This window comes from Bombina bombina, chromosome 8 (genome assembly GCF_027579735.1).
Source record: "Bombina bombina isolate aBomBom1 chromosome 8, aBomBom1.pri, whole genome shotgun sequence".
In the NCBI taxonomy this organism is placed as follows: Eukaryota; Metazoa; Chordata; class Amphibia; order Anura; family Bombinatoridae; genus Bombina; species Bombina bombina.
Genome location: NC_069506.1, coordinates 184,293,465 through 184,315,513, shown reverse-complemented (window position 1 = coordinate 184,315,513; position 22,049 = coordinate 184,293,465). Strand labels below are relative to the sequence as shown.

The window sequence follows — 22,049 nt, the reverse complement described above, 5'->3', positions numbered from 1 at the left end:
GTTGGCGCTGTGTTGTGAAAATGCTGTGTATAGTGTTTACCGAAATATTTGGGAATTTGTGATTTTTTGAAATGTGTTTCCTGTAGAAAAAGAACATCAGCTTTTTTCTTATATAAATCCGACAATGCCTTTGACCTTTTACTAGGAGAGAGGAACCCTTTAACATTTTGAGTTAAAATAGTAAGAGGAAATGTTGTTTGTTTGGTGGCCATTATAACAGTATACTGGGATTATTAACAACAATCATGGACCTTACACATACAGAATAAGCACATTTTGGGTAGTGGGACAATAATTTATCACTCAACAGTACTGGCAACCTGTATCTAGTAACATAACAGAAATAACCATAAAAACAATAATAACACATGTCCCGCTTATATAGCCTGGAATATAAAATATGAACCATTAGCGCAGGCAGAGTGACTACCTTTACACCAATGTAGGTAACAAGTAAATAATTAAACAGGGGGAAATGAATGTAAGCCTATATTAAAAGTCATAGAGGCTTTGTCAACATGTAACATATAATAAAATATCAAGAACTAGAGCATATATTCAACAGTTATATCAAACTTTTAGTATAACTAAAATATTCATAATGTTCTTAAAATCCATCAGTTGGATTTTGTCTATCGTTAAGTTCTGCATTATGTCTCTGTGTATATCATTATATATTTCACTTGTACACAGTTATTGCAAACATACTCACAAATCAGGGATTCATGGCAGGAGTTACATCCTGTGTATAAATATCCTTCGTCCTCCCATATTAGGAGACTCTTAGGTGGTAGACATCATTATTGATGATTGTAAATCCAAGAGTCCTATTAGAGTTGAGGCAGATTGGGTTCTATAGTTGTTCAAGGACCAACTTCTAGTGTCCGTGTGGCTGCGGGACGCCTCTGTGATTTAGCTGGAGTAAGGGACCAGTTATTTCGGATTCGTTGTTGATTGTTGCTTCGAGGTCCTGAAGCGGTTGTATTATTTAGATCCGGTAGGTCTAGGTGTAATATTTCACAAAATTTTGGGGCTTCTGAGATATCATCACATATTACTCTTCTATCTTCATGAATGACTAATAGATGAGTGGGGAATCCCCATCTGTACTGTATACGTTTATTACACAGGAGTTGTGTCAGAGGAGCAAATTCCTTACGCTTCTGTAAGGTTCTTTGCGAGAGGTCTGCGTAAAATTGTATCACTGTGCCTCTGAATCTAAAAGGCTGATTTTTCCTTGAAAGATTAAGAAGCTCTTCTTTATCCCTATAATTTTTAAATTTAATAATGATATCCCTGGGTGGGGCAGAATCTGGTGGTCTGGCTCTCAAGGCTCTGTGAGCCTGGTCCCAAGGGATTTCTTCTTTAGACATATTACCCTTAAGATGATTAAACAGGGAGGTAGGTATGTGGGTAGGTCTTTAGGCAGAACTGATTCGGGTACCCCCCTTATCCTTAAGTTCTTTCTTCTACTTCTATTCTCTAGGTCTTTGATTTTAGAGTGTAAGGCCTCAATAGTAGAAGTAACAGTATCTGTTTGGGATTGTAAACCATCTATATCTTCTCTTATAATGTCATTACTGTCCTCCAGGGCTTCTACTCTAAACTCAATTGCAGTAATGTCTTGCTTTAAGTCCGCTAGTTCTTCACGGACACATGCACGGACAATGTCCGCAATATCCTGCTTGGACGGGAGTGTAGATAATATAGTTGAAGGAATCTGAACCATATTTGACACTTGAGAGTCTACATGTACTGATTGAGATTGTGGAGACGCCATTACATGTGGAGGTGTGTTGGCAGTCAGAACACTAGTACTTTCAGAAGGGTTAAAGTAGGAGGCTACAGTAGAATTTTTACTTAATGGTGGTTTAGACAGTCTGTCTGTTTTGGTGTTCCTCTTGGAGGCAATTTGGTGTTTTAAAGTCCATTAAATTGGGGTATACAGTATTGTTTGTTGTTGTTTTTTTTTTTTGTTCTATTTTCCCCCTTTTTTTCCCTCTTTTTCTTTTTTTTTTGTTATTTGTTTTTTGTTAATTATTATTTTCCTCAGCAGCAGTGAGATCAGCGCTCTGTGAGCGTTTTATTCCGTTTGATACAGCTAGTGTAAAGAAAAATCTTCCCCACGTGGTTGAGATGTCTGTCTAGCTGCAGTGAGCTGAAAAATATAGTGATTGCTTACTTGTGGGATGTGCGTATATATATCACTATCTGGGACCTTCAGCTGCCTTTACTATGGCCTTTTCCTATTCAAATACAGATTTTAAGGCCTGATGATTCCCCAGTTATCTGGTTAGGGCGCTTCTCCTCTCAATATGTTTATTTGGGTTTGTGTCCCTGGAGCTCTCCCAGTTTATACTGAATTGCAGCACTAGTGTGGTTAATCTGACTCCACTGTTTACCTGATTATAGTCGGTATCCTCTGAGTTGCTCTCCGCTTCACCGCAAGCAACCGAAAACGGAGTCTGCTCTCATTCAGGATGGTGTATCTTCCGATGAGGTGAAGGTGATACGCTGAGTGCGGTGCCAGAGATTCCGCGACTGTGTCTGGTATGATTCCACACTACTCCGCCATTGTAGCCATGCGCCTCTGAATACACTCAGACTTCTAAGTGATGTCAAATAGCTCCGGAGACTCAATTATCCCCCACAGTGGGTGACCCATGTTAAGTCCGTCTTCTTGTGCCTGTATTTGGTTAAAGAGCACAAGTTTGATGGCATTCATGCCTCTAGTTGTTGTAGACTTACACGGAGCCCGGAGTTTATGCGACCATCTTAGTCGCTATCGGCTCCACCCCCGGGAAGCATTTTAAATATAACCGTAATAGTGACATATTAAAAGGCCATAATAGTTAAAAAATGATTTGTAAGTGAATAACCTTATTTCAGGAGCCTCAATAAAACTTGGTGATGAGGGGATAACAGTCCAACTGTTATAGAGGGAGAATATGCCCTTGCTAACAGTTGCGCAATCTCCTCCTTGGGCTGTTCTTGTGGTGCTCCCCTTCTTCCTTTCCTCCATCTTTTCTTCTTGCCACTACCCTCTGTAATCTATGCCATGGTCTTATAATTACACTCTTTTCTTTTGGTTATAGCCAAAAATAATTGTAATAAATGTTATGTTTATTTCACTGTGGGGAAACTGCTTCTGTTTACATTGCTCTTTGTTTCTTTTTTTACTGTTAATATTCACTGTACATTCTCCTAAGCTTATTAGCATTTTAGGTTTGTCTTGGGAGGAGCAAGAGGGCAGGGCACAAATTTGCTACTCTTAGAGCGACTGCGTTGTGAGCACTAGCAATTAAACAGTCACTTTTTTAGATCCTTGAATTATACATTCCCCCCTTTTTTTCTCATGGAACTAGCCATTTGCTGTGCTGGGGGTCCAACCCAATGTATTTTAAATCTTGTGGGGTTCAGGACCACACATTTAAACTTCACATGGCTAAGGGTGGAGGGAAAAAAACCATGGAGTGGGTATTCTCCTCAAAAATTAACACAATTTTTTAAGTTCTTCACATTGAAAAAGATGAGTCCAGTTGATACCTGATTTTAGTGGGCCTTCTGTATAGCTAACCCATTACACTGGCCAATGTGTAATCTCCAAATCAAGATCAATATACATGTTTTTTAAAGTGTTGCAAGTCCTTTCAGAAAACATGAAAGGCACAGTGTTCATGGGGAGCAATTACAATGCTCCCTTAAATTTTTTGATACTTTAAGCAGCTCTGCTAATTTATCTGGCCGCAAACCTAAATTAATCAGATCTTCCCTCTAGGACTTAACTCTTCATAACGTTTGGCAAACCCTCCACCCAACTAGTAAAGACAACTTTACTCTCTGGCTCACCGAAAATACTCAAGAATTGATTATTTTTTTACCACCTTGATAGGCTTTACTATGGTCCAGTTGTGCAACCTAGAGTCTATCATGTGGTTGAATCATGTCCCAGTCACATGCTCAATTCTTTGGCCAGATGTGCCAAAATCTACTTTTTTATGGAAGATGAATGACTATATATTAAAGGACCCTATAGTGGAAAAAGAGGTGGAGAAGATTATAAAAAATTATTTCCAAGGGGACCCCACTTGTGGCCCTGTCTGTGGATGCTGAAAATGCCTTCGACAGGGACCTGTGGGAGTTCATATGGCAGGTTATAAAGGCCTTTGGCATCCCCTCTCCAGTTATTTTGGCTATTAAAGTTCTCTATTCTTCACCTTTTGCTAGAATTAGAGGTCCTGTTTTTTGTTCTCCAGAAATAACCATCACAAATGGCACTAGGCAAGGGTGCCCACTCTCTCCTCTGATAATCTCATTAGTAATGGAATCTTTTGCTCAAGCTATCCGAGACTTTGATCGGATTTCAGGAGTCGCATATGACACTTATGAGGAAAAAATTGTACTTTTTGCTGATGATGTCACCCTACTTTTAACAAATCCAGATACCTCTATTCCATCAGTGTTTAGTTTAAATGATCAATTTAGTAGATTCAGCTATTACAAGTCTAATATTTAAAAAAATGAGGCATATGCTATGTATGTATGTATTGTAATCAACCGTAAGGGTTTCAAGGCGCTGCTCATTTTATCAACCTCAGAAGGATGAAAGGCTGAGTGGACCTTGCCGGGGATCGAACCTGCAACCTTTGGGTTGCTACAGACCTCATTTATAAATATCACATCGGACCACCTAATAATCCTTCAGCAAAGGTTCAATTTTCAATAGTCCATTAGCCATTTAATGCATCTTGGAGTAATACTCTCAGGGTTTTTTCCCTGTTGTGTTTGCCATGTGCTGCTGGCAGCCATTTTACTCACCTCTCTTCCTGACTATGGTGCATTGTGGGGGATGCTGCTCATTTCCTGCACTTCCTTTTATGGTCAGACTGGTGTGCATCATCCATGTGAGAGAGGATGCAGTCTCAGAATTGTGATGTAATCACTTATTATTTAAAGGGCCTCTGATCAGTATGGTTTGCCTTTGCATTGTCTCAGACCTGTTTGTGAGAGTTCCAGTGTATTACCTGGCTGCTTGACCTCCTTTCTGGTTCCTGATCCCTGGCTTGTTCCTGACTCTGTTGTTTTCCTTGTTCCTGATTCCGACTCGTCTGACTATTTGCTTTGGCTCCTGACTCGGCTCCTCTGACTACCAGATCTGGTTTGACCCCTGGATTGTTATTTGACTTGTGGACTCTTTATTATTTTTTGCTATTAATAAAGGTGTGATTATTTTTGCAGTTCTCGTCTCAGTCTGATTCCTGGCACCCTGACATTACGCAAAGGCCATGAATCCTGATAGTGCTAATAATCCACCTTTACCTGCCATCATTTCCAGGATGGATGAACAAGATCACCGCTTGGATCAATTTGCACTAGCCCTGCAAACCCTGTTGACTCGCACTGCACATTTGGACCAAAGTGTACCGCAAGTTATGGCTGCTCCTGTTTCTGCTGCTGCACCTATGCCTACCAGGAGCATGTCCGGTTCTGCACCTCTACCTCAGCGATATGGAGCCGATCCTATTCAGTGCTGAGGGTTTTTGAACCAGGTGGGCATTTACTTTGAGATGTTACCTCAGGCGTTTCCCTCTGACAGAGCTAAGGTAGGATTTCTCATCTTGTTACTCTCTGACACAGCTCTTGTCTGGGCTAATCCCTTGTGGGAGACTAATAAACCTGTGATTTCAAATTACCCTGAATTTGTGGCCTCCTTTGGAATGGTATTTGATGTTCCGGCTCGCTCCTCCTCTGCTGCTAAACGACTCATGTCCATTCAGCAAGGCACAAGATCTGTTGCTCAGTATGCTATTGAGTTCCGTACACTTGCCGCAGAGGTAGGTTGGAACAATGAAGCCCTTGTTGCCGCCTCCTTTCATGGGCTCTCTGATGCAATTAAAGACGAAGTTGCTGCCAGAGATTTACCAGAGGATCTCGAGGCATTGGTGTCTTTTTTTTATCCTAATTGACATCAAGCCCTCTTTCAAGGAGTGCTTGCAGAAGCCTCCTATTCCGTTGTCTCCTACGTGTTCGTTCCCATCCATGCCTCCCTCTGCTCCCATGCCTCCTGGTCCTGAGTCACCAGGTACTGCTGAGCCGATGCAGCTGGGATTCACGCGTCTCTCTGCGGCAGAGAGGGCCTTTAGGAGGAGGGAGGGGCTCTGCCTCTATTGTGGGTTACAGGGTCACCTTTTGAAGTCTTGTCCTACACAGCCGGGAAACGCTCACACCTAAGGTCCTGTCCGGGACAGACCTTGGGTGGTTTATCCTCGTCCCCGGAACCGCTAAAGGAAAAACCTTTGGTCATGATTGTCCTTTCCTGGGTGGACTCCTCCATAGTCACTCAGGCTCTTGTTGACTCCGGTGCTGCGGGCTATTTCATTGACAGTGCTTTTGTATCAAAGCACTCCATTCCAGTTTTGCCTCGGTCTGTTCCGCTTGCTATTGAGGCCATTGATGGCAGGCGCCTTCAGCCCACACGCATTACTCACAAAAATGCTCCGTTGTCCATGGCTGTTGGGACTCTCCATTTTGAAACCCTCCAGTTGATTAACTCTCCGTATTTTCTGGTTGTTCTGGGTTATCCCTGGCTCCAAAAGCACAATCCCAGTCTCGACTGGCGCAGGTCGGAAATTTTGTTGTGGTCCCAGCAATGTATTTACACTTGTCTTCGGAAACCAGTTAAAGTCTTGTGCACTTCTTCAGTATCTCAATTGCCAGAGGAGTACCGAGAGTTCCTAGACGTTTTTGATAAGGTGCGTGCCGGCACGTTGCCTCCTCACCGGTCTTACGATTGTGCCATAGACCTGCAACCCGGAGCCATTACTCCTTGGGGCCAGGTGTACCCTCTGTCTTTTGCAGAGAATTGTGCTATGGAGGAGTATGTTGCCGATGCTCTGTCGTGGGGGATCACCCACAAATCCTGCTCTCCTGCAGGGGCTGGCTTCTTCTTTGTGAAGAAAAAGGTTGGCGAGTTAAGACCATGTATCGATTATAGGGGTCTTAATCGTCTTACCATTAAGAATGCTTACCCTATTCCGCTTATTATGAAACGCTTTGACCGCCTACAGTCTTTACTAAACTTGATTTGAGAGGAGCATACAATCTCGTTAGGATTAAGGAGGGCCACAAATGGAAAACAGCATTTAACACCAGGAGCGGGCATTATGAGTATCTTGTAATGCCCTTTGGCCTATGTAATGCTCCTGCTCTTTTTCAGGAATTTTTTAATGATGTCCTACGAGATATGTTGCAACAGTATGTTGTGGTGTACTTAGACGACATCCTCATACACTCACCCACACTTGAGGCTCATCGTTCTGATGTTACACGGGTTCTTCAGAGACTACGTGAGAACGGCCTGTTTTGTAAACTCAAGAAATGTGAGTTCCATCAGACTCAGGTAACCTTCCAAGGTTATGTTATCTCCTTGCAGGGTTATCCATGGATCCTGACAAGTTATCTGCAGTTCTGCAGTGGCCTCGTCCAGTTGGTCTTCGGTCTATTCAATGTTTTTTGGGGTTCGCCAATTACTATAGAAAGTTTATTAAAAACTTTTCTTCCTTGGTCAAACCTATCACAGACATGACCCGTAAAGAGAATGATCCACTCCATTGGTCACCTACTGCCATTAAGGCCTTTGATAGTCTTAAGACTGCCTTTGCTGCCGCTCCAGTTCTGGATCATCCTAACCCTGTCCTGCCTTTCGTTCTTGAGGTCGATGCGTCTGTGACTGGAGTAGGTGCCCTCTTGTCTCAACATCCTATGCCTGACGGTTCTTTGCATCCGTGTGGTTTCTTCTCTAAGAAATTGTCTCCAGGGGAGGGCAATTATGAAATTGGTGACAGGGAATTACTGGCCATAATTTTGGCACTTAAGGAATGGAGGCATCTTCTCGAGGGTACTAGCGTGCCAGTGCTCGTTCTTACTGACCACAAGAATTTAACTTATCTATCTGAAGCAAAACGTTTGTCGCCCTGACAGGCCAGATAGGCGCTATTTTTGTCTCGGTTTAATTTTGTGGTCTCCTACCTGCCTGGTAGTAAGAATGTTAGGGCTGATGCCCTCTCTCGACAATTTTCGCCTCTGTCCAAGGAGGAGTCTGTACCTACTCCTGTTATACCTCCTGACCATATTTTGGCTACCATACGTACTAATTTGACTTCTCCCTTGGGGGAGGAGATCCTGGCTGCACAAACCAATGCACCTCCTGAGAAACCTAGTGGTAAGTGTTTTGTTCCTGAGAATCTTCGAACTAAACTTTTGCACACTTGCCACTATCCTAAAGCCGCAAGTCACCCAGGCAAGAACCAAATTATTTGGTCTGTTACTCGACAATTCTGGTGGCCAGATCTTTGTTCTGATGGTGCTGCGTATGTTGCCTCCTGCTCAGTTTGTGCACAGAATAAGATTCCTCAACGTCTTCCTGTGGGTCTTCTTCAACCTATTGCTAATGGTGACTTCATTGTCGAGCTCCCTGTTTCCAATGGCAATACTGTTATCCTTATGGTGGTTGACCGTTTTTCTAAAATGTCACATTGCATTCCCTTGATGAAGCTGCCTACTGCTCAGGAGCTTGCTTCAATTTTTGCCCGGGAGGTCTTCCGTTTACATGGGTTACCCAAGGAGATAGTGTCGGACCAGGGTAGCCAGTTTGTTTCCAGATTTTGGCATTCCTTTTGTGCTCAAATGTGGATCCAGCTTTCCTTCTCCTCTGCATATCACCCTCAATCCAATGGGGCTGCAGAACGGTCTAATCAAGCTCTGGAACAGTTCCTCCATTGCTATGTCTCAGATCACCACAATAATTGGTCTGAACTGTTACCTTGGGAAGAGTTTGCTCGTAATAGCGCTATTAATGCTTCCTCCAAGTTATCCCCGTTCATGGCGAATTATGGGTTTCAACCATCCTTGTTTCTCGATTCATTCATGTCTCAGGGTATTCCGGCTTTGGAGGAGCATCTCCGGCAACTCCGTTCCACGTGGGTGCAGATTCAGGATTGCCTTCATCGTTCTATGCAGCGCCAAAAGTTCCAGGCTGATCGTAGGCATCTGCCCGCACCTTCCTACCAGGTTGGTGAGAGAGTTTGGCTTTCCTCCCGCAACTTGAACCTTCATGTGCCTTCCAATAAATTGGCTCCCTGTTATGTTGGTCCTTTTCGAATACTCCAACGGGTTAATCCTGTGGCCTGCGCTCTTGACCTTCCTCCTGCTATGCGCATCTCCAATGTTTTTCATGTCTCCCTCTTGAAACCATTGGTTTGTAATCAGTTTACCACTGTGTTGCCTCGTCCCCGTCCTATCCTTGTTGACAACCATGAGAAGTATGAGGTCAGCAGCATTAATGACTCTCGTATGTCCAGGGGCCGTGTACAGTATTTGGTTCACTGGAGAGGCTACGGTCCGGAGGAGCGTTCTTGGGTTCCCTCCTCTGATGTACATGCTCCCACCCTCCTCCGTGCCTTCCATGCCTGTTTCCCCAATAAGCCTTTTGTCCTCCCGTGGGGGAGGGGTCGTTGAGGGGAGGGTACTGTCAGGGTTTTTTCCCTGTTGTGTTTGCCATGTGCTGCTGGCAGCCATTTTACTCACCTCTCTTCCTGACTATGGTGCATTGTGGGGGATGCTGCTCATTTCCTGCACTTCCTTTTATGGTCAGACTGGTGTGCATCATCCATTTGAGAGAGGATGCAGTCTCAGAATTGTGATGTCATCACTTATTATTTAAAGGGCCTCTGTTCAGTATGCTTTGCCTTTGCGTTGTCTCAGACCTGTTTGTGAGAGTTCCTGTGTATTACCTGGCTGCCTGACGTCCTTCCTGGTTCCTGATGCCTGACTTGTTCCTGACTCTGCTGTTTTCCTTGTTCCTGATTCCGGCTTGTCTGACTATTCGCTTTGGCTCCTTACTCTGCTCGTCTGACTACCAGCTCTGGTTTTGACCCCTGGCTTGTTATTTGACTTGTGGACTTTTTATTATTTTTTGCTATTAATAAAGGTGTGATTATTTTTGCACTTCTCGTCTCAGTCTGATTCCTGGCACCCTGACAAATACTGTGTGGTGATACAGAAACTACGGTGAAACTGAATTTTAGTAAACTACTTTTAGACTTTAAGGTACTTATGCTGAAATGGGATCATCAGGAAATTTTGTGGCTAGGTAGAGTAGCCACAATCAAAATGTCTCTTCTACCGAAAGCTCTCTATCTTTTTAGATGCTTACCAATTAATATTCCATATCAGGTCCTCCAACAAATCCATTGAATATTCCTAAACTATGCTTGGAAAAACAAAATTCAGAGAATTGCATACAAGACTTTACAAAGATAATTCTCCAGAGGGGGCATTTCATTCCCTATTATCTATTTATATTATAAGGCGGCAAGACTTTCTCACATTTCATCCGGGGGCCCAACAGAAGAAAAGCCTGGGTGGAACAAATTGGAAGAACAGGCGTTACCACAAAGGATTTGCCTTGTGGACGCCATCTGGGTTCCAAAGCATATAAATTTGACTAGTCAGATTAGTAACCCTATTGTAAAGCAGATCATTAATATATGGCATGACCTTTGCCATCCTTCAGATATCATGCCACACCCTTCCCCTATTCATAGACTCAGTGGTTTACTGTGGAGTTTCCAAAATATCTACATGGATTCCTGGAAAAAGAAGGGTCTATTTCAAATAGCAGATCTCTACTCGGCAGGCTGTTTAAGCAGCGCAACTCAAGTTCTCGACTCTCTTGATGACACCCCAGTGTGGTTTTGGTTTGAGAGTTATAGAGTTTTGAGCCTGATGAAATCTTGGAGATTTCCGAGAAATTCTATGAGAGAAATGACTAAATGGGAAGAGAGATGGATTAAAGGGACACTGAACCCACAAATTTTCTTTCGTGATTCAGATAGAGCATGCAATTTTAAGCAACTTTCTAATTTACTCCTATTATCAAATTTTCTTCATTCTCTTGGTATCTTTATTTAAAATGCAAGAATGTAAGTTTAGATGCCTGCCCATTTTTGGTGAACAACCTGGGTTGTTCTTGCTGATTGGTGGATAAATTCATCCACCAATAAAAAAGTGTTGTCCAGACTTCTAAACCAAAAAAAGCTTAGATGCCTTCTTTTTCAAATAAAGATAGCAAGAGAACAAAGAAAAATTGATAATAGGAGTAAATTAGAAAGTTGCTTAAAATTGCATGCTCTGTCTGAATCACGGAAGAAAAAATTTGGGTTCAGTGTCCCTTTAAGGGCAGAGGCAAGATTAGGCCTCTATCATTTCACTATGCCACCCTAATTAGTGATCATTCAGTTGGACTTCCGTGGTAAATAAATGCCTGGAGCCGGGAACTAGGCATAGTAATATCTGAAAGCGAACTCAATAAGGCGATCACGCTAATGAAAAAAACTCTACATTGTGTGACAGTACTAGAAACCTATATGGAGGTAGTATTGAAATGGCACAGAGTACCTACGAGATTAGCAAAAATGTATGACAATGGTGTGTTGCAATGTTGGAGGACTTACAAACAGCAGGGTACAGATTTGCACAATTGGTGGTCTTGTCCAAGGTTGGTACCACTATGGCGAAACATTGAAGTGCTCCTCCAATCCTTGAACATAGACATTCAACTAACTCCACAAATGGCCCTTCTTCATATCTTTGAGGATTCAATCCCAGTAAGCACCAGGAGACTACTAATCTACATATTGGCGGCAACATAAGATAAGCATTGCAAGAGCATGGAAACAACCAGAGCCCCCAACTCTTGATGGTGTATGTGATTTAGTGAACCATTTTGCAAAAATGGAAAGGTTTGTTGCCGGAGAGACTGATAGGGTGGAAGCCTATTGGGAGACCTGGATAGACTGGATCAATAATCAACAATTAAGTGGGTTTACACTACCTTGGTTTATGATTCCTTATACCTTTGAGGCAAAATCCCCCCCTTTTTTCTCTCCTTCTTTCCTTCTCCCTTATTTGCTTATTACATATCCCTTCCCCGGTCCCCTTCATTCGGAGAAATTAGTGAGGTGCCTAGATGCCCAGCCTCATGGTATCGGATAAGTTACTTATGTTTTGTTATACACCCATGCCTAGTTCTTTCTAATAGACCCCTGTGTAGGGCTGATGTAAACCCTTCACTTCCACTTTCCCTGCTAATTTAAGATGTGTCTACTAATTGGTTCATGCTAAAAGATCTATATTTCAAATAGAATGACAAAATTGTGAGTGGTTCTGATCATACTTTCTGCTGAGGTTATTGAATTCGTTATATGTAATATATGGAAGTTATGGGAGAAGAATATGCAGTTCAAGCGTTTCCAATGTTAGAAGTTTGTAAACTATTATGTGACGTATACTGTGTTTATATCAATACTTTAACATTTTCCTATGCCAAAACTCTTTGAGAGGCACATAAGTGTGTCCTCAGAGGTGAACTCCTTAAACTGAAATCCTTAAACTGAAAAATATGGGCCTCTACTAAATATGGGCATGATCGTCTGATGGTGCATGCTAGATCAGACTTTAAAAAAGCATTTGATGGAAGATCGCCAATGCAAAACACAGTGTTTAAAATGATTCTTCAAAGTGGGGAATAATCCTGGTAAACTGTTAGCCTGCTTGTTGTTCTGGAAGCAGCTAAAATCTTTTATTTATTGTATCAAAAAGGCCAATGGCATTTTTGTCAAGACCAGTTAATCAATTGCCAATTCTTTCAGAAACGGAAACACTCTCATCCATTCTTCTATCAGAGATCTTCACTTGACAAAACTTAGCACATAAGATTTGAAGTACCTAGATTCCCTGATTACTGCTTGGGAACTAGACAGGGCCATCTCAGAGCCCTCCTCTTAAGGCCTGGATGGGTTTACTCCAAAATATTTAAAAAAATATAAATCTATTCTAATACCACATATGCTTCAGCTATTTCAGGAACTAGCGTGAACAAAAAGCATCCTAGTATTTGTGTTATAATTAAACTGAGTCTTCTCTGATCTCTTCAATATTTATAAGGGAACTCAACAGGGGTGTCCTCTATCCACTTTGCTCTATTCATCGAGACTTTGGCACAAAATTCATAACATAACAGGAATGAGGGTGGGAGAATCAGAAAACAAACTGGCAAAGGCGATTTACAAATGCTGATTCAGCTATCCCAGAGCTACTGACCAAGTTGGAGCATTATGGAAGGGTATCTAACTTTCACCTTAATCTGTCAAAATTGGAACACCTGAATATATGGACCCCACAGTCAGGCACAGAATTTCTTCAGTTCATTTATATGATTGTGGAGGCAAGACATAAACTTAAATATCTAGGGATATATCTAATTTAGTTCCCAGGATGACTTTGTATTTAATTATTTGCATCTTAAAAAATATATATCTAGGGACTTGTCTTCCTGGAAAAATACATTTCTATCTTGGTTGGGACAAATAGGCATAATTAAAATGAATATTCTCCCTAGAATTCTATACATCCTGCAAACTATTCCGAAATCGCTCCAATCTAATTAAATTTCCCAACTCCAAAGATTGATTGATGAGTACATCTGGCATGGCAGGAAGCCTAGGGTCTGAGGACACACCATAGGCAAGATTACAAGTCATGCAACAAATAAAAAAACACAGCGTGTGTTATGTAATTTTTTGCATTTGGGGCTGTGCAGATATTACAAGTTGCAAAATAACTTATTTTGCGCACGTTAACCAGCATAATCCAAAAAGCCAAATTGAGTGCACGTTCACATATTCCCCCATAGAAGTCAATGGCGAAGGCAAATAGAAAACCCCCCCACTAAAACCCTAATCAGTTGCGCAAAGCCCATGACGTATTCTCCTTGAAAAGTGTACATTAAAATGCAATTATTTCATATATGTTTTATTTATTTATAAATAAATATTTCTCTATATATGTGATGATTTTTGGACGGCTATATATCTATTTATTGCAAGATATCTATATGAAAATATATGTCTAGATATCTTGAGATCTATTTGCGAATATCTCTGAAAATCCCTTGTTTAATGTGCATAAGATTGTAATGTGAAATATTTTCATTATCTCCATAGTTAATCATATCTCTATACATATAAATCCATGATTCCCTATGTATGTGCATGTATGTCAATGTAAAATCCCAATCTTTGGGCCCTTTTAATTTTTGTGTGCAATATTTTTTTAAATAATATTTATTAGAGACAGTGTTATTATGAATGTAACTGTACTTTGTAATGTATTTTTGAAGTGTTACGTAAAACTTTTATGTTGCGGAAAACTTAACTACAGCACTTCGAGCGCAGAAAGGATTGTTGCGTAAAATCACAATTTTCAAGATGTGTAATATCTGTGCAATGAAAATTGATTGTGAAAAGACCATATCGCGTGTGGAAAACTCCTACCGCGCGTCTTGTAATCTTGCCCTATGTATTTACTGATGGATAAGGGAGGACTGGGGGGTTCCCAATATAACTCTTTACCATAGGCTGTATTGAGCAGCATTTAGTGGAGTCATAAATAGAACTGGAAAGCATGGGTAAAACTGGACAGGAAAATATTAGGCTTTGGAAATGTGGAATCACTGGCCTGGATAGCTCCCACTGATCATCCCAAGATACTCTATAAATATCCTCTGGTTGTGGAATTCTTTGGGAAATGGGAGAAATTGGTGCTACAAGCACGCATATATTAAACCCACAATCTCCTATGTTACCCTTATGGAGAATCACGACATACCGTATAATACTGGGGATCGCTCCCCTAGGAACACCTACACCCTCAGAGAGGGTGTACTTTTCAGTGCACTTAATAATGACAGATAAATGTCATAACAAAAGCTTCAGGATAGGGACCTGAAGCTGTTCTCATCCTGGTTTAGGTGCGCCAAGCTTGTCCACTATTTGACTCTTTATAAACATAAAGCAGAATTGGATACAAGCCTCACCCCATTTGGGCACTTCTGCATCAAGAGTATTAAAGGACCACTAAACACAATAGAATAGCATAATCAGTAAATACACAATAAAAATACAATACAAAAGTACTTTGTTTGAATTTCAAATGAATAGTAGATGTCTTCTGACAAAGTTTAAAGTTAGTTTTATTTTCCCTCCCACTGCACCATGTGACAGCCATCAACCAATCACAAAATGCATATACCTATATTCTGTGAATCTTGCACATGCTCAGTAGGAACTGGTGCCTCAGAAAGTGTGCATATAAAATAATGGTGCACATTTAGATAATATAAGTGAATTAAAAAGTTGTTTAATATTGTGTGTTCTATCTGAATCATTTAATTTTGACTTGAGTGTCCCTTTAACCCCAGACACACTATCTCAATTTTATACAAACTATTAATGATTACTAACAAATCAATATTTCCTTCATATGAAGATGTGTGGAACGCTGAGTTGGGAGTGGAGCACAATCACACTACGTCGCTCAAATCTTTAAAAGTGGCTTGTAAAGCCTCCGTCTCTGCACTGATGCAGGAAATTCATTTAAAATTTGTGAGCAGAGTGGTACTTGACCCCAGTGAGATTACATGTTATCTATCCTTCCCTTAGCAAGAGATTTTGGATGGACTGCAGATTGAACTAAAATATTCTGCATATTTGTCGATCCTGCCCCAGCTTGTGCAGTTTTTGGCCTGAGATACTGGCAACCATGTCTGATATATTAAGTGTCACTGTCCCGAATGATCCTGGGATATTGTTTCATTCCCTCCTGAAAATTAAAGATTTAGCGAAATGAACCCTTTAACTAATCATACTTAACAGTGCCAAAACACGTATTCCCAAACATTGGAAAAGTGGAGTGGTTGGCACAAGTCACTGACGGCTAGATTTGGAGTTTTGTCGGTAACGACCCGAAAAACTAATGCCGGCTTTTTTCTGGCCGCACCATAAAAATAACTCTGGTATTGAGAGTCCACAAAAAAGCTGCGTTAGGCTCCTAAAAAGGAGCGTAGAGCATTTTTAACGCAGCTTCAACTCTCGATACCAGAGTTGCTTACGCAAGCGGCCAGCCTCAAAAACGTGCTCGTGCACGATTCCCCCATAGGAAACAATGGGGCTGTTTGAGCTGAAAAAAAACCTAACACCTGCAAAAAAGCCGCGTTCAGCTCTTAACGCAGCCCCATTGTTTGCTATGGGGAAACACTTCTACGTCTGCACCTAACACCCTAACATGTACCCCGAGTCTAAACACCCCTAGCCTTACACTTATTAACCCCTAATCTGCCGCCCCAGCTATCGCTGACCCCTGCATATTATTATTAACCCCTAATCTGCCGCTCCGTAAACCGCCGCTACTTACATTATCCCTATGTACCCCTAATCTGCTGCCCTAACATCGCCAACCCCTATATTTATTAACCCCTAATCTGCCCCCCACAACATCGCCTCCACCTGCCTACACTTATTAACCCCTAATCTGCCGACCGGACCGCACCGCTACTATAATAAAGTTATTAACCCCTAATCCGCCTCACTAACCCTATAATAAATAGTATTAACCCCTAATCTGCCCTCCCTAACATCGCCGACACCTAACTTAAATTATTAACCCCTAATCTGCCGACCCAATCTCGACGCTATTCTAATAAATGTATTAACCCCTAAAGCTAAGTCTAACCCTAACACTAACACCCCCCTAAATTAAATATAATTTAAATCTAACGAAATTAATTATCTCTTATTAAATAAATTATTCCTATTTAAAGCTAAATACTTACCTGTAAAATAAATCCTATTATAGCTACAATATAAATTATAATTATATTATAGCTATTTTAGGATCAATATTTATTTTACAGGTAACTTTGTATTTATTTTAACCAGGTACAATAGCTATTAAATAGTTAAGAACTATTTAATAGCTAAAATAGTTAAAATAATTACAAATTTACCTGTAAAAGAAATCCTAACCTAAGTTACAATTAAACCTAACACTATACTATCAATAAATTAATTAAATAAACTACCTACAATTACCTACAATTAACCTAACACTACACTATCAATAAATTAATTAAATACAATTCCTACAAATAAATACAATTAAATAAACTTGCTAAAGTACAAAAAATAAAAAAGAACTAAGTTACAAAAAATAAAAAAATATTTACAAACATAAGAAAAATATTACAACAATTTTAAACTAATTACACCTACTCTAAGCCCCCTAATAAAATAACAAAGCCCCCCAAAATAAAAAAATGCCCTACCCTATTCTAAATAACTAAAGTTCAAAGCTCTTTTACCTTACCAGCCCTGAACAGGGCCCTTTGCGGGGCATGCCCCAAGAAGTTCAGCTCTTTTGCCTGTAAAAGAAAAAATACAATACCCAAGCCCCCCAACATTACAACCCACCACCCACATACCCCTAATCTAACCCAAACCCCCCTTAAATAAACCTAACACTAAGCCCCTGAAGATCTTCCTACCTTATCTTCACCTCACCGGGTTCAACGATCTGTCCAGAAGAGCTCCTCCGATGTCCTGATCCAAGCCCAAGCGGGGGGCTGAAGAGGTCCATGATCCGGATGAAGTCTTCATCCAAGCGGGAGCTGAAGAGGTCCATGATCCGGATGAAGTCTTCTATCAACGGCATCTTCAATTTTCTTTCTTCCGGATCCATCTTGCAGACCTCCGACGCGGAACATCCTGCTGGCCCGACGGACTAACGACGAATGACGGTTCCTTTAAGGGACGTCATCCAAGATGGCGTCCCTCGAATTCCGATTGGCTGATAGGATTCTATCAGCCAATCGGAATTAAGGTAGGAATATTCTGATTGGCTGATGGAATCAGCCAATCAGATTCAAGTTCAATCCGATTGGCTGATTCAATCAGCCAATCAGATTGAGCTCGCAATCTATTGGCTGTTCCGATCAGCCAATAGAATGCGAGCTCAATCTGATTGGCTGATTGGATCAGCCAATCGGATTGAACTTGATTCTGATTGGCTGATTCCATCAGCCAATCAGAATATTCCTACCTTAATTCCGATTGGCTGATAGAATCCTATCAGCCAATCGGAATTCGAGGGACGCCATCTTGGATGATGTCCCTTAAAGGAACCGTCATTCGTCGTTAGTCCGTCGGGCCAGCAGGATGTTCCGCATCGGAGGTCTGCAAGATGGATCTGGAAGAAAGAAGATTGAAGATGCCGTTGATAGAAGACTTCATCCGGATCATGGACCTCTTCAGCTCCCGCTTGGATGAAGACTTCATCCGGATCATGGACCTCTTCAGCCCCCCGCTTGGGCTTGGATCAGGACATCGGAGGAGCTCTTCTGGACAGATCGTTGAACCCGGTGAGGTGAAGATAAGGTAGGAAGATCTTCAGGGGCTTAGTGTTAGGTTTATTTAAGGGGGGTTTGGGTTAGATTAGGGGTATGTGGGTGGTGGGTTGTAATGTTGGGGGGCTTGGGTATTGTATTTTTTCTTTTACAGGCAAAAGAGCTGAACTTCTTGGGGCATGCCCCGCAAAGGGCCCTGTTCAGGGCTGGTAAGGTAAAAGAGCTTTGAACTTTAGTTATTTAGAATAGGGTAGGGCATTTTTTTATTTTGGGGGGCTTTGTTATTTTATTAGGGGGCTTAGAGTAGGTGTAATTAGTTTAAAATTGTTGTAATATTTTTCTTATGTTTGTAAATATTTTTTTATTTTTTGTAACTTAGTTCTTTTTTATTTTTTGTACTTTAGCAAGTTTATTTAATTGTATTTATTTGTAGGAATTGTATTTAATTAATTTATTGATAGTGTAGTGTTAGGTTAATTGTAGGTAATTGTAGGTAGTTTATTTAATTAATTTATTGATAGTATAGTGTTAGGTTTAATTGTAACTTAGGTTAGGATTTCTTTTACAGGTAAATTTGTAATTATTTTAACTATTTTAGCTATTAAATAGTTCTTAACTATTTAATAGCTATTGTACCTGGTTAATATAAATACAAAGTTACCTGTAAAATAAATATTGATCCTAAAATAGCTATAATATAATTATAATTTATATTGTAGCTATATTAGGATTTATTTTACAGGTAAGTATTTAGCTTTAAATAGGAATAATTTATTTAATAAGAGATAATTAATTTCGTTAGATTAAAATTATATTTAACTTAGGGGGGTGTTAGTGTTAGGGTTAGACTTAGCTTTAGGGGTTAATACATTTATTAGAATAGCGGTGAGCTCCGGTCGGCAGATTAAGGGTTAATAATTGAAGTTAGGTGTCGGCGATGTTAGGGAGGGCAGATTAGGGGTTAATACTATTTATTATAGGGTTAGTGAGGCGGATTAGGGGTTAATAACTTTATTATAGTAGCGCTCAGGTCCGCTCGGCAGATTAGGGGTTAATAAGTGTAGGCAGGTGGAGGCGACGTTGAGGGGGGAAGATTAGGGGTTAATAAATATAATACAGGGGTCGGCGGTGTTAGGGGCAGCAGATTAGGGGTACATAAGGATAACGTAGGTGGCGGCGCTTTGCGGTCGGCAGATTAGAGGTTAATAAGTGTAGGCAAGTAGAGGCGACGTTGAGGGGGGCAGATTAGGGGTTAATAAATATAATACAGGGGTCGGCGGTGTTAGGGGCAGCAGATTAGGGGTACATAAGGATAACGTAGGTGGCGGTCGGCAGATTAGGGGTTCAAAAAATTTATTCGAGTGTCGGCGATGTGGGGGGGTCTCGGTTTAGGGGTACATAGGTAGTTTATGGGTGTTAGTGTACTTTAGAGTACAGTAGTTAAGAGCTTTATAAACCGGCGTTAGCCCAGAAAGCTCTTAACTACTGACTTTTTTCCTGCGGCTGGAGTTTTGTCGTTAGATGTCTAACGCTCACTTCAGAAACGACTCGAAATACCGGAGTTAGAAAGATCCCATTGAAAAGATAGGATACGCAATTTACGTAAGGGGATCTGCGGTATGGAAAAGTCGCGGCTGAAAAGTGAGCGTTAGACCCTATTTTGAGTGACTCCAAATACCGGCGGTAGCCTAAAACCAGCGTTAGGAGCCTCTAACGCTGGTTTTCACGGCTAACGCCAAACTCCAAATCTAGGTCTGAGTTTCTCCAATTGGAGCGCTATCATTACCTATGCGCTAATAAATTGAATCTCTTGTAGGCAATGGTGGACCTCTGGCACCGGCTAAGTCATTTAGTCAATTGGCTGTGACCATGGGGTAGATTTAATAACTAGCAGATGCTGCTTTCTACGCCCAAAGTTTCTGGCTCGCGGGAAACTTAAGTTAAGAAGCAGCAGTCATAAGACTGCTGCTCCTTAACTTGTCCACCACTTGACACCCCCTGCTGAATATGCTTGTGCAATGTTAAATACTGACAGTGTATGCTGTCAGCATTTAGTGATGTTGAGCGGACATAATTAGCTACAGCGAATCATGTCCGCTTGACATATATAATAAATTGATGGATTGCTTAATGTTTCCTCAGCAGATTGCTTTCTGTTATAAAGAGTTGTGTGAACAATTGCATTTTCTTTTCCCCATCATTGATTTGTATTGCTCATGGTTTTCCAATAAATCTTATTTGGAAAAAAAAATTACATGATCCAACAAATAAAATAATGTAATTTTTTTACTATTATCGCCCTTTAAGGTTGCACCATAACCCACAACATTTTTACATTTCAGCATATGTTCCCTTAACTCAGATCTATGTGATGGACATAATCAGTTTTTAAACAATAAGAAAACTACTTTTTACAAGGTGGTCATCTGCAAGTGCATTGTAGACCACTTTTGCTGCTACAGGCAAATATACACCCTTCACAAAGTATTTGCATTTCAGAAGAAGAGAATAAATATGTAGAGAAATAATCAAAATATACCTGTTGAAAACATGCTTGGACTAAGTTCTCTGGGAACAGATTTCTGATGAGATCCAGAAATGCATCTATGCTGGAAACCTCTTCATTTCTTGCTGAAACACTAACTTGCTTCTTCAGCTTGGGGTTACCAGGGTGGATTGAGAGGACTAAAATGACCCCAAGCAATGCTGCTAAGATAGTTGTTGACATGTAATAAACCATGGCACGGGTTCCCATTCGACCGCTAGACCTGGCATCAAGTCCAGCGAGACCTGTCAACAATAACAAAGTGGAAATTCTATTTTATTTTAGTTCCATGGTGTTTTAGAGCTGATGTTTTTAACATGAATTAAGAATAACAGTAAACAAATAGCCATTCAATTAAACCAAACTTAACAAAAATAACACAAATTACAGAAATTACAGAAATTGAAAAGAGTCCTGAGTAATAAATGTTCAATCACCAGCAATTTTAGGAATTTTCTTACTTGTGAAATAGAATAATAGACAAAAACTCTATTTCATGCATAGTTAAAGGGACATTAAAGTAATTTTGTTCTTTGTTACATCTAAAATAGGGCATTTTTAAAATATATTGCTTTTAAATGAATGTCCCTGTGTTTAAAAAACAAATACATTTTTATGCTTGTGGGAGTGTTGTTATCCACCAATAGAGTTGATGGAATTCTACTTATCCACCAATGAGCGTCAATCCCGTGAACCTGCTTTGCAAAAGCATAATCTTCTCTCTTTCAAAATCAAAACAAAAAGTTTTAAGGTAATGTTTTTCAATTAAAACAATACTTTTATATGTGTTAATAGTTCTTTCATATTTATCACTGACATGTTTTGAGTTATCAACCTTTTAAATACAAAGCAGGTATGAAAAAAAAATTCTTTATCAAAATATTTATTTTGATTTCTGATTTTCTTATAATATGGATCAGTTATGTCTAGAATTCAGTTATTGTGAAAGTGTGAAAACAAATGGCGACTGTGGAAGTATTTACAGAACTTATATTTTATGAATGCAGATGGAGTTTAGTAACAAAGATTTTTGATGTGTCCTAATAAAAAAATTCATGTAAAAGTGCAGGATCACATCTGGGGTATTAGGTCAAAATGAGAATGAAATGTGAAAGGGACACTGAACCCAAATTTTTTTCTTTTGTGATTCAGGTAGAGCATGCGATTTTAAGCAACTTTCTAATTTACTCCTATTATCAATTTTTC

At 40.4% G+C, this 22,049-nt stretch overlaps 1 protein-coding gene across 1 annotated transcript in view; it reads right to left on the bottom strand.

The window, feature by feature from the left end:
* Positions 1-22,049, bottom strand: part of LOC128638085 (excitatory amino acid transporter 2-like) — a 248,886-nt gene that overhangs the window by 158,356 nt on the left and 68,481 nt on the right. Inside the window, exon 3 of the mRNA XM_053689947.1 lies at positions 20,838-21,088. Coding sequence (XP_053545922.1) covers positions 20,838-21,088 — 251 coding nt within the window. The remainder of the gene's footprint in view (positions 1-20,837; positions 21,089-22,049) is intronic.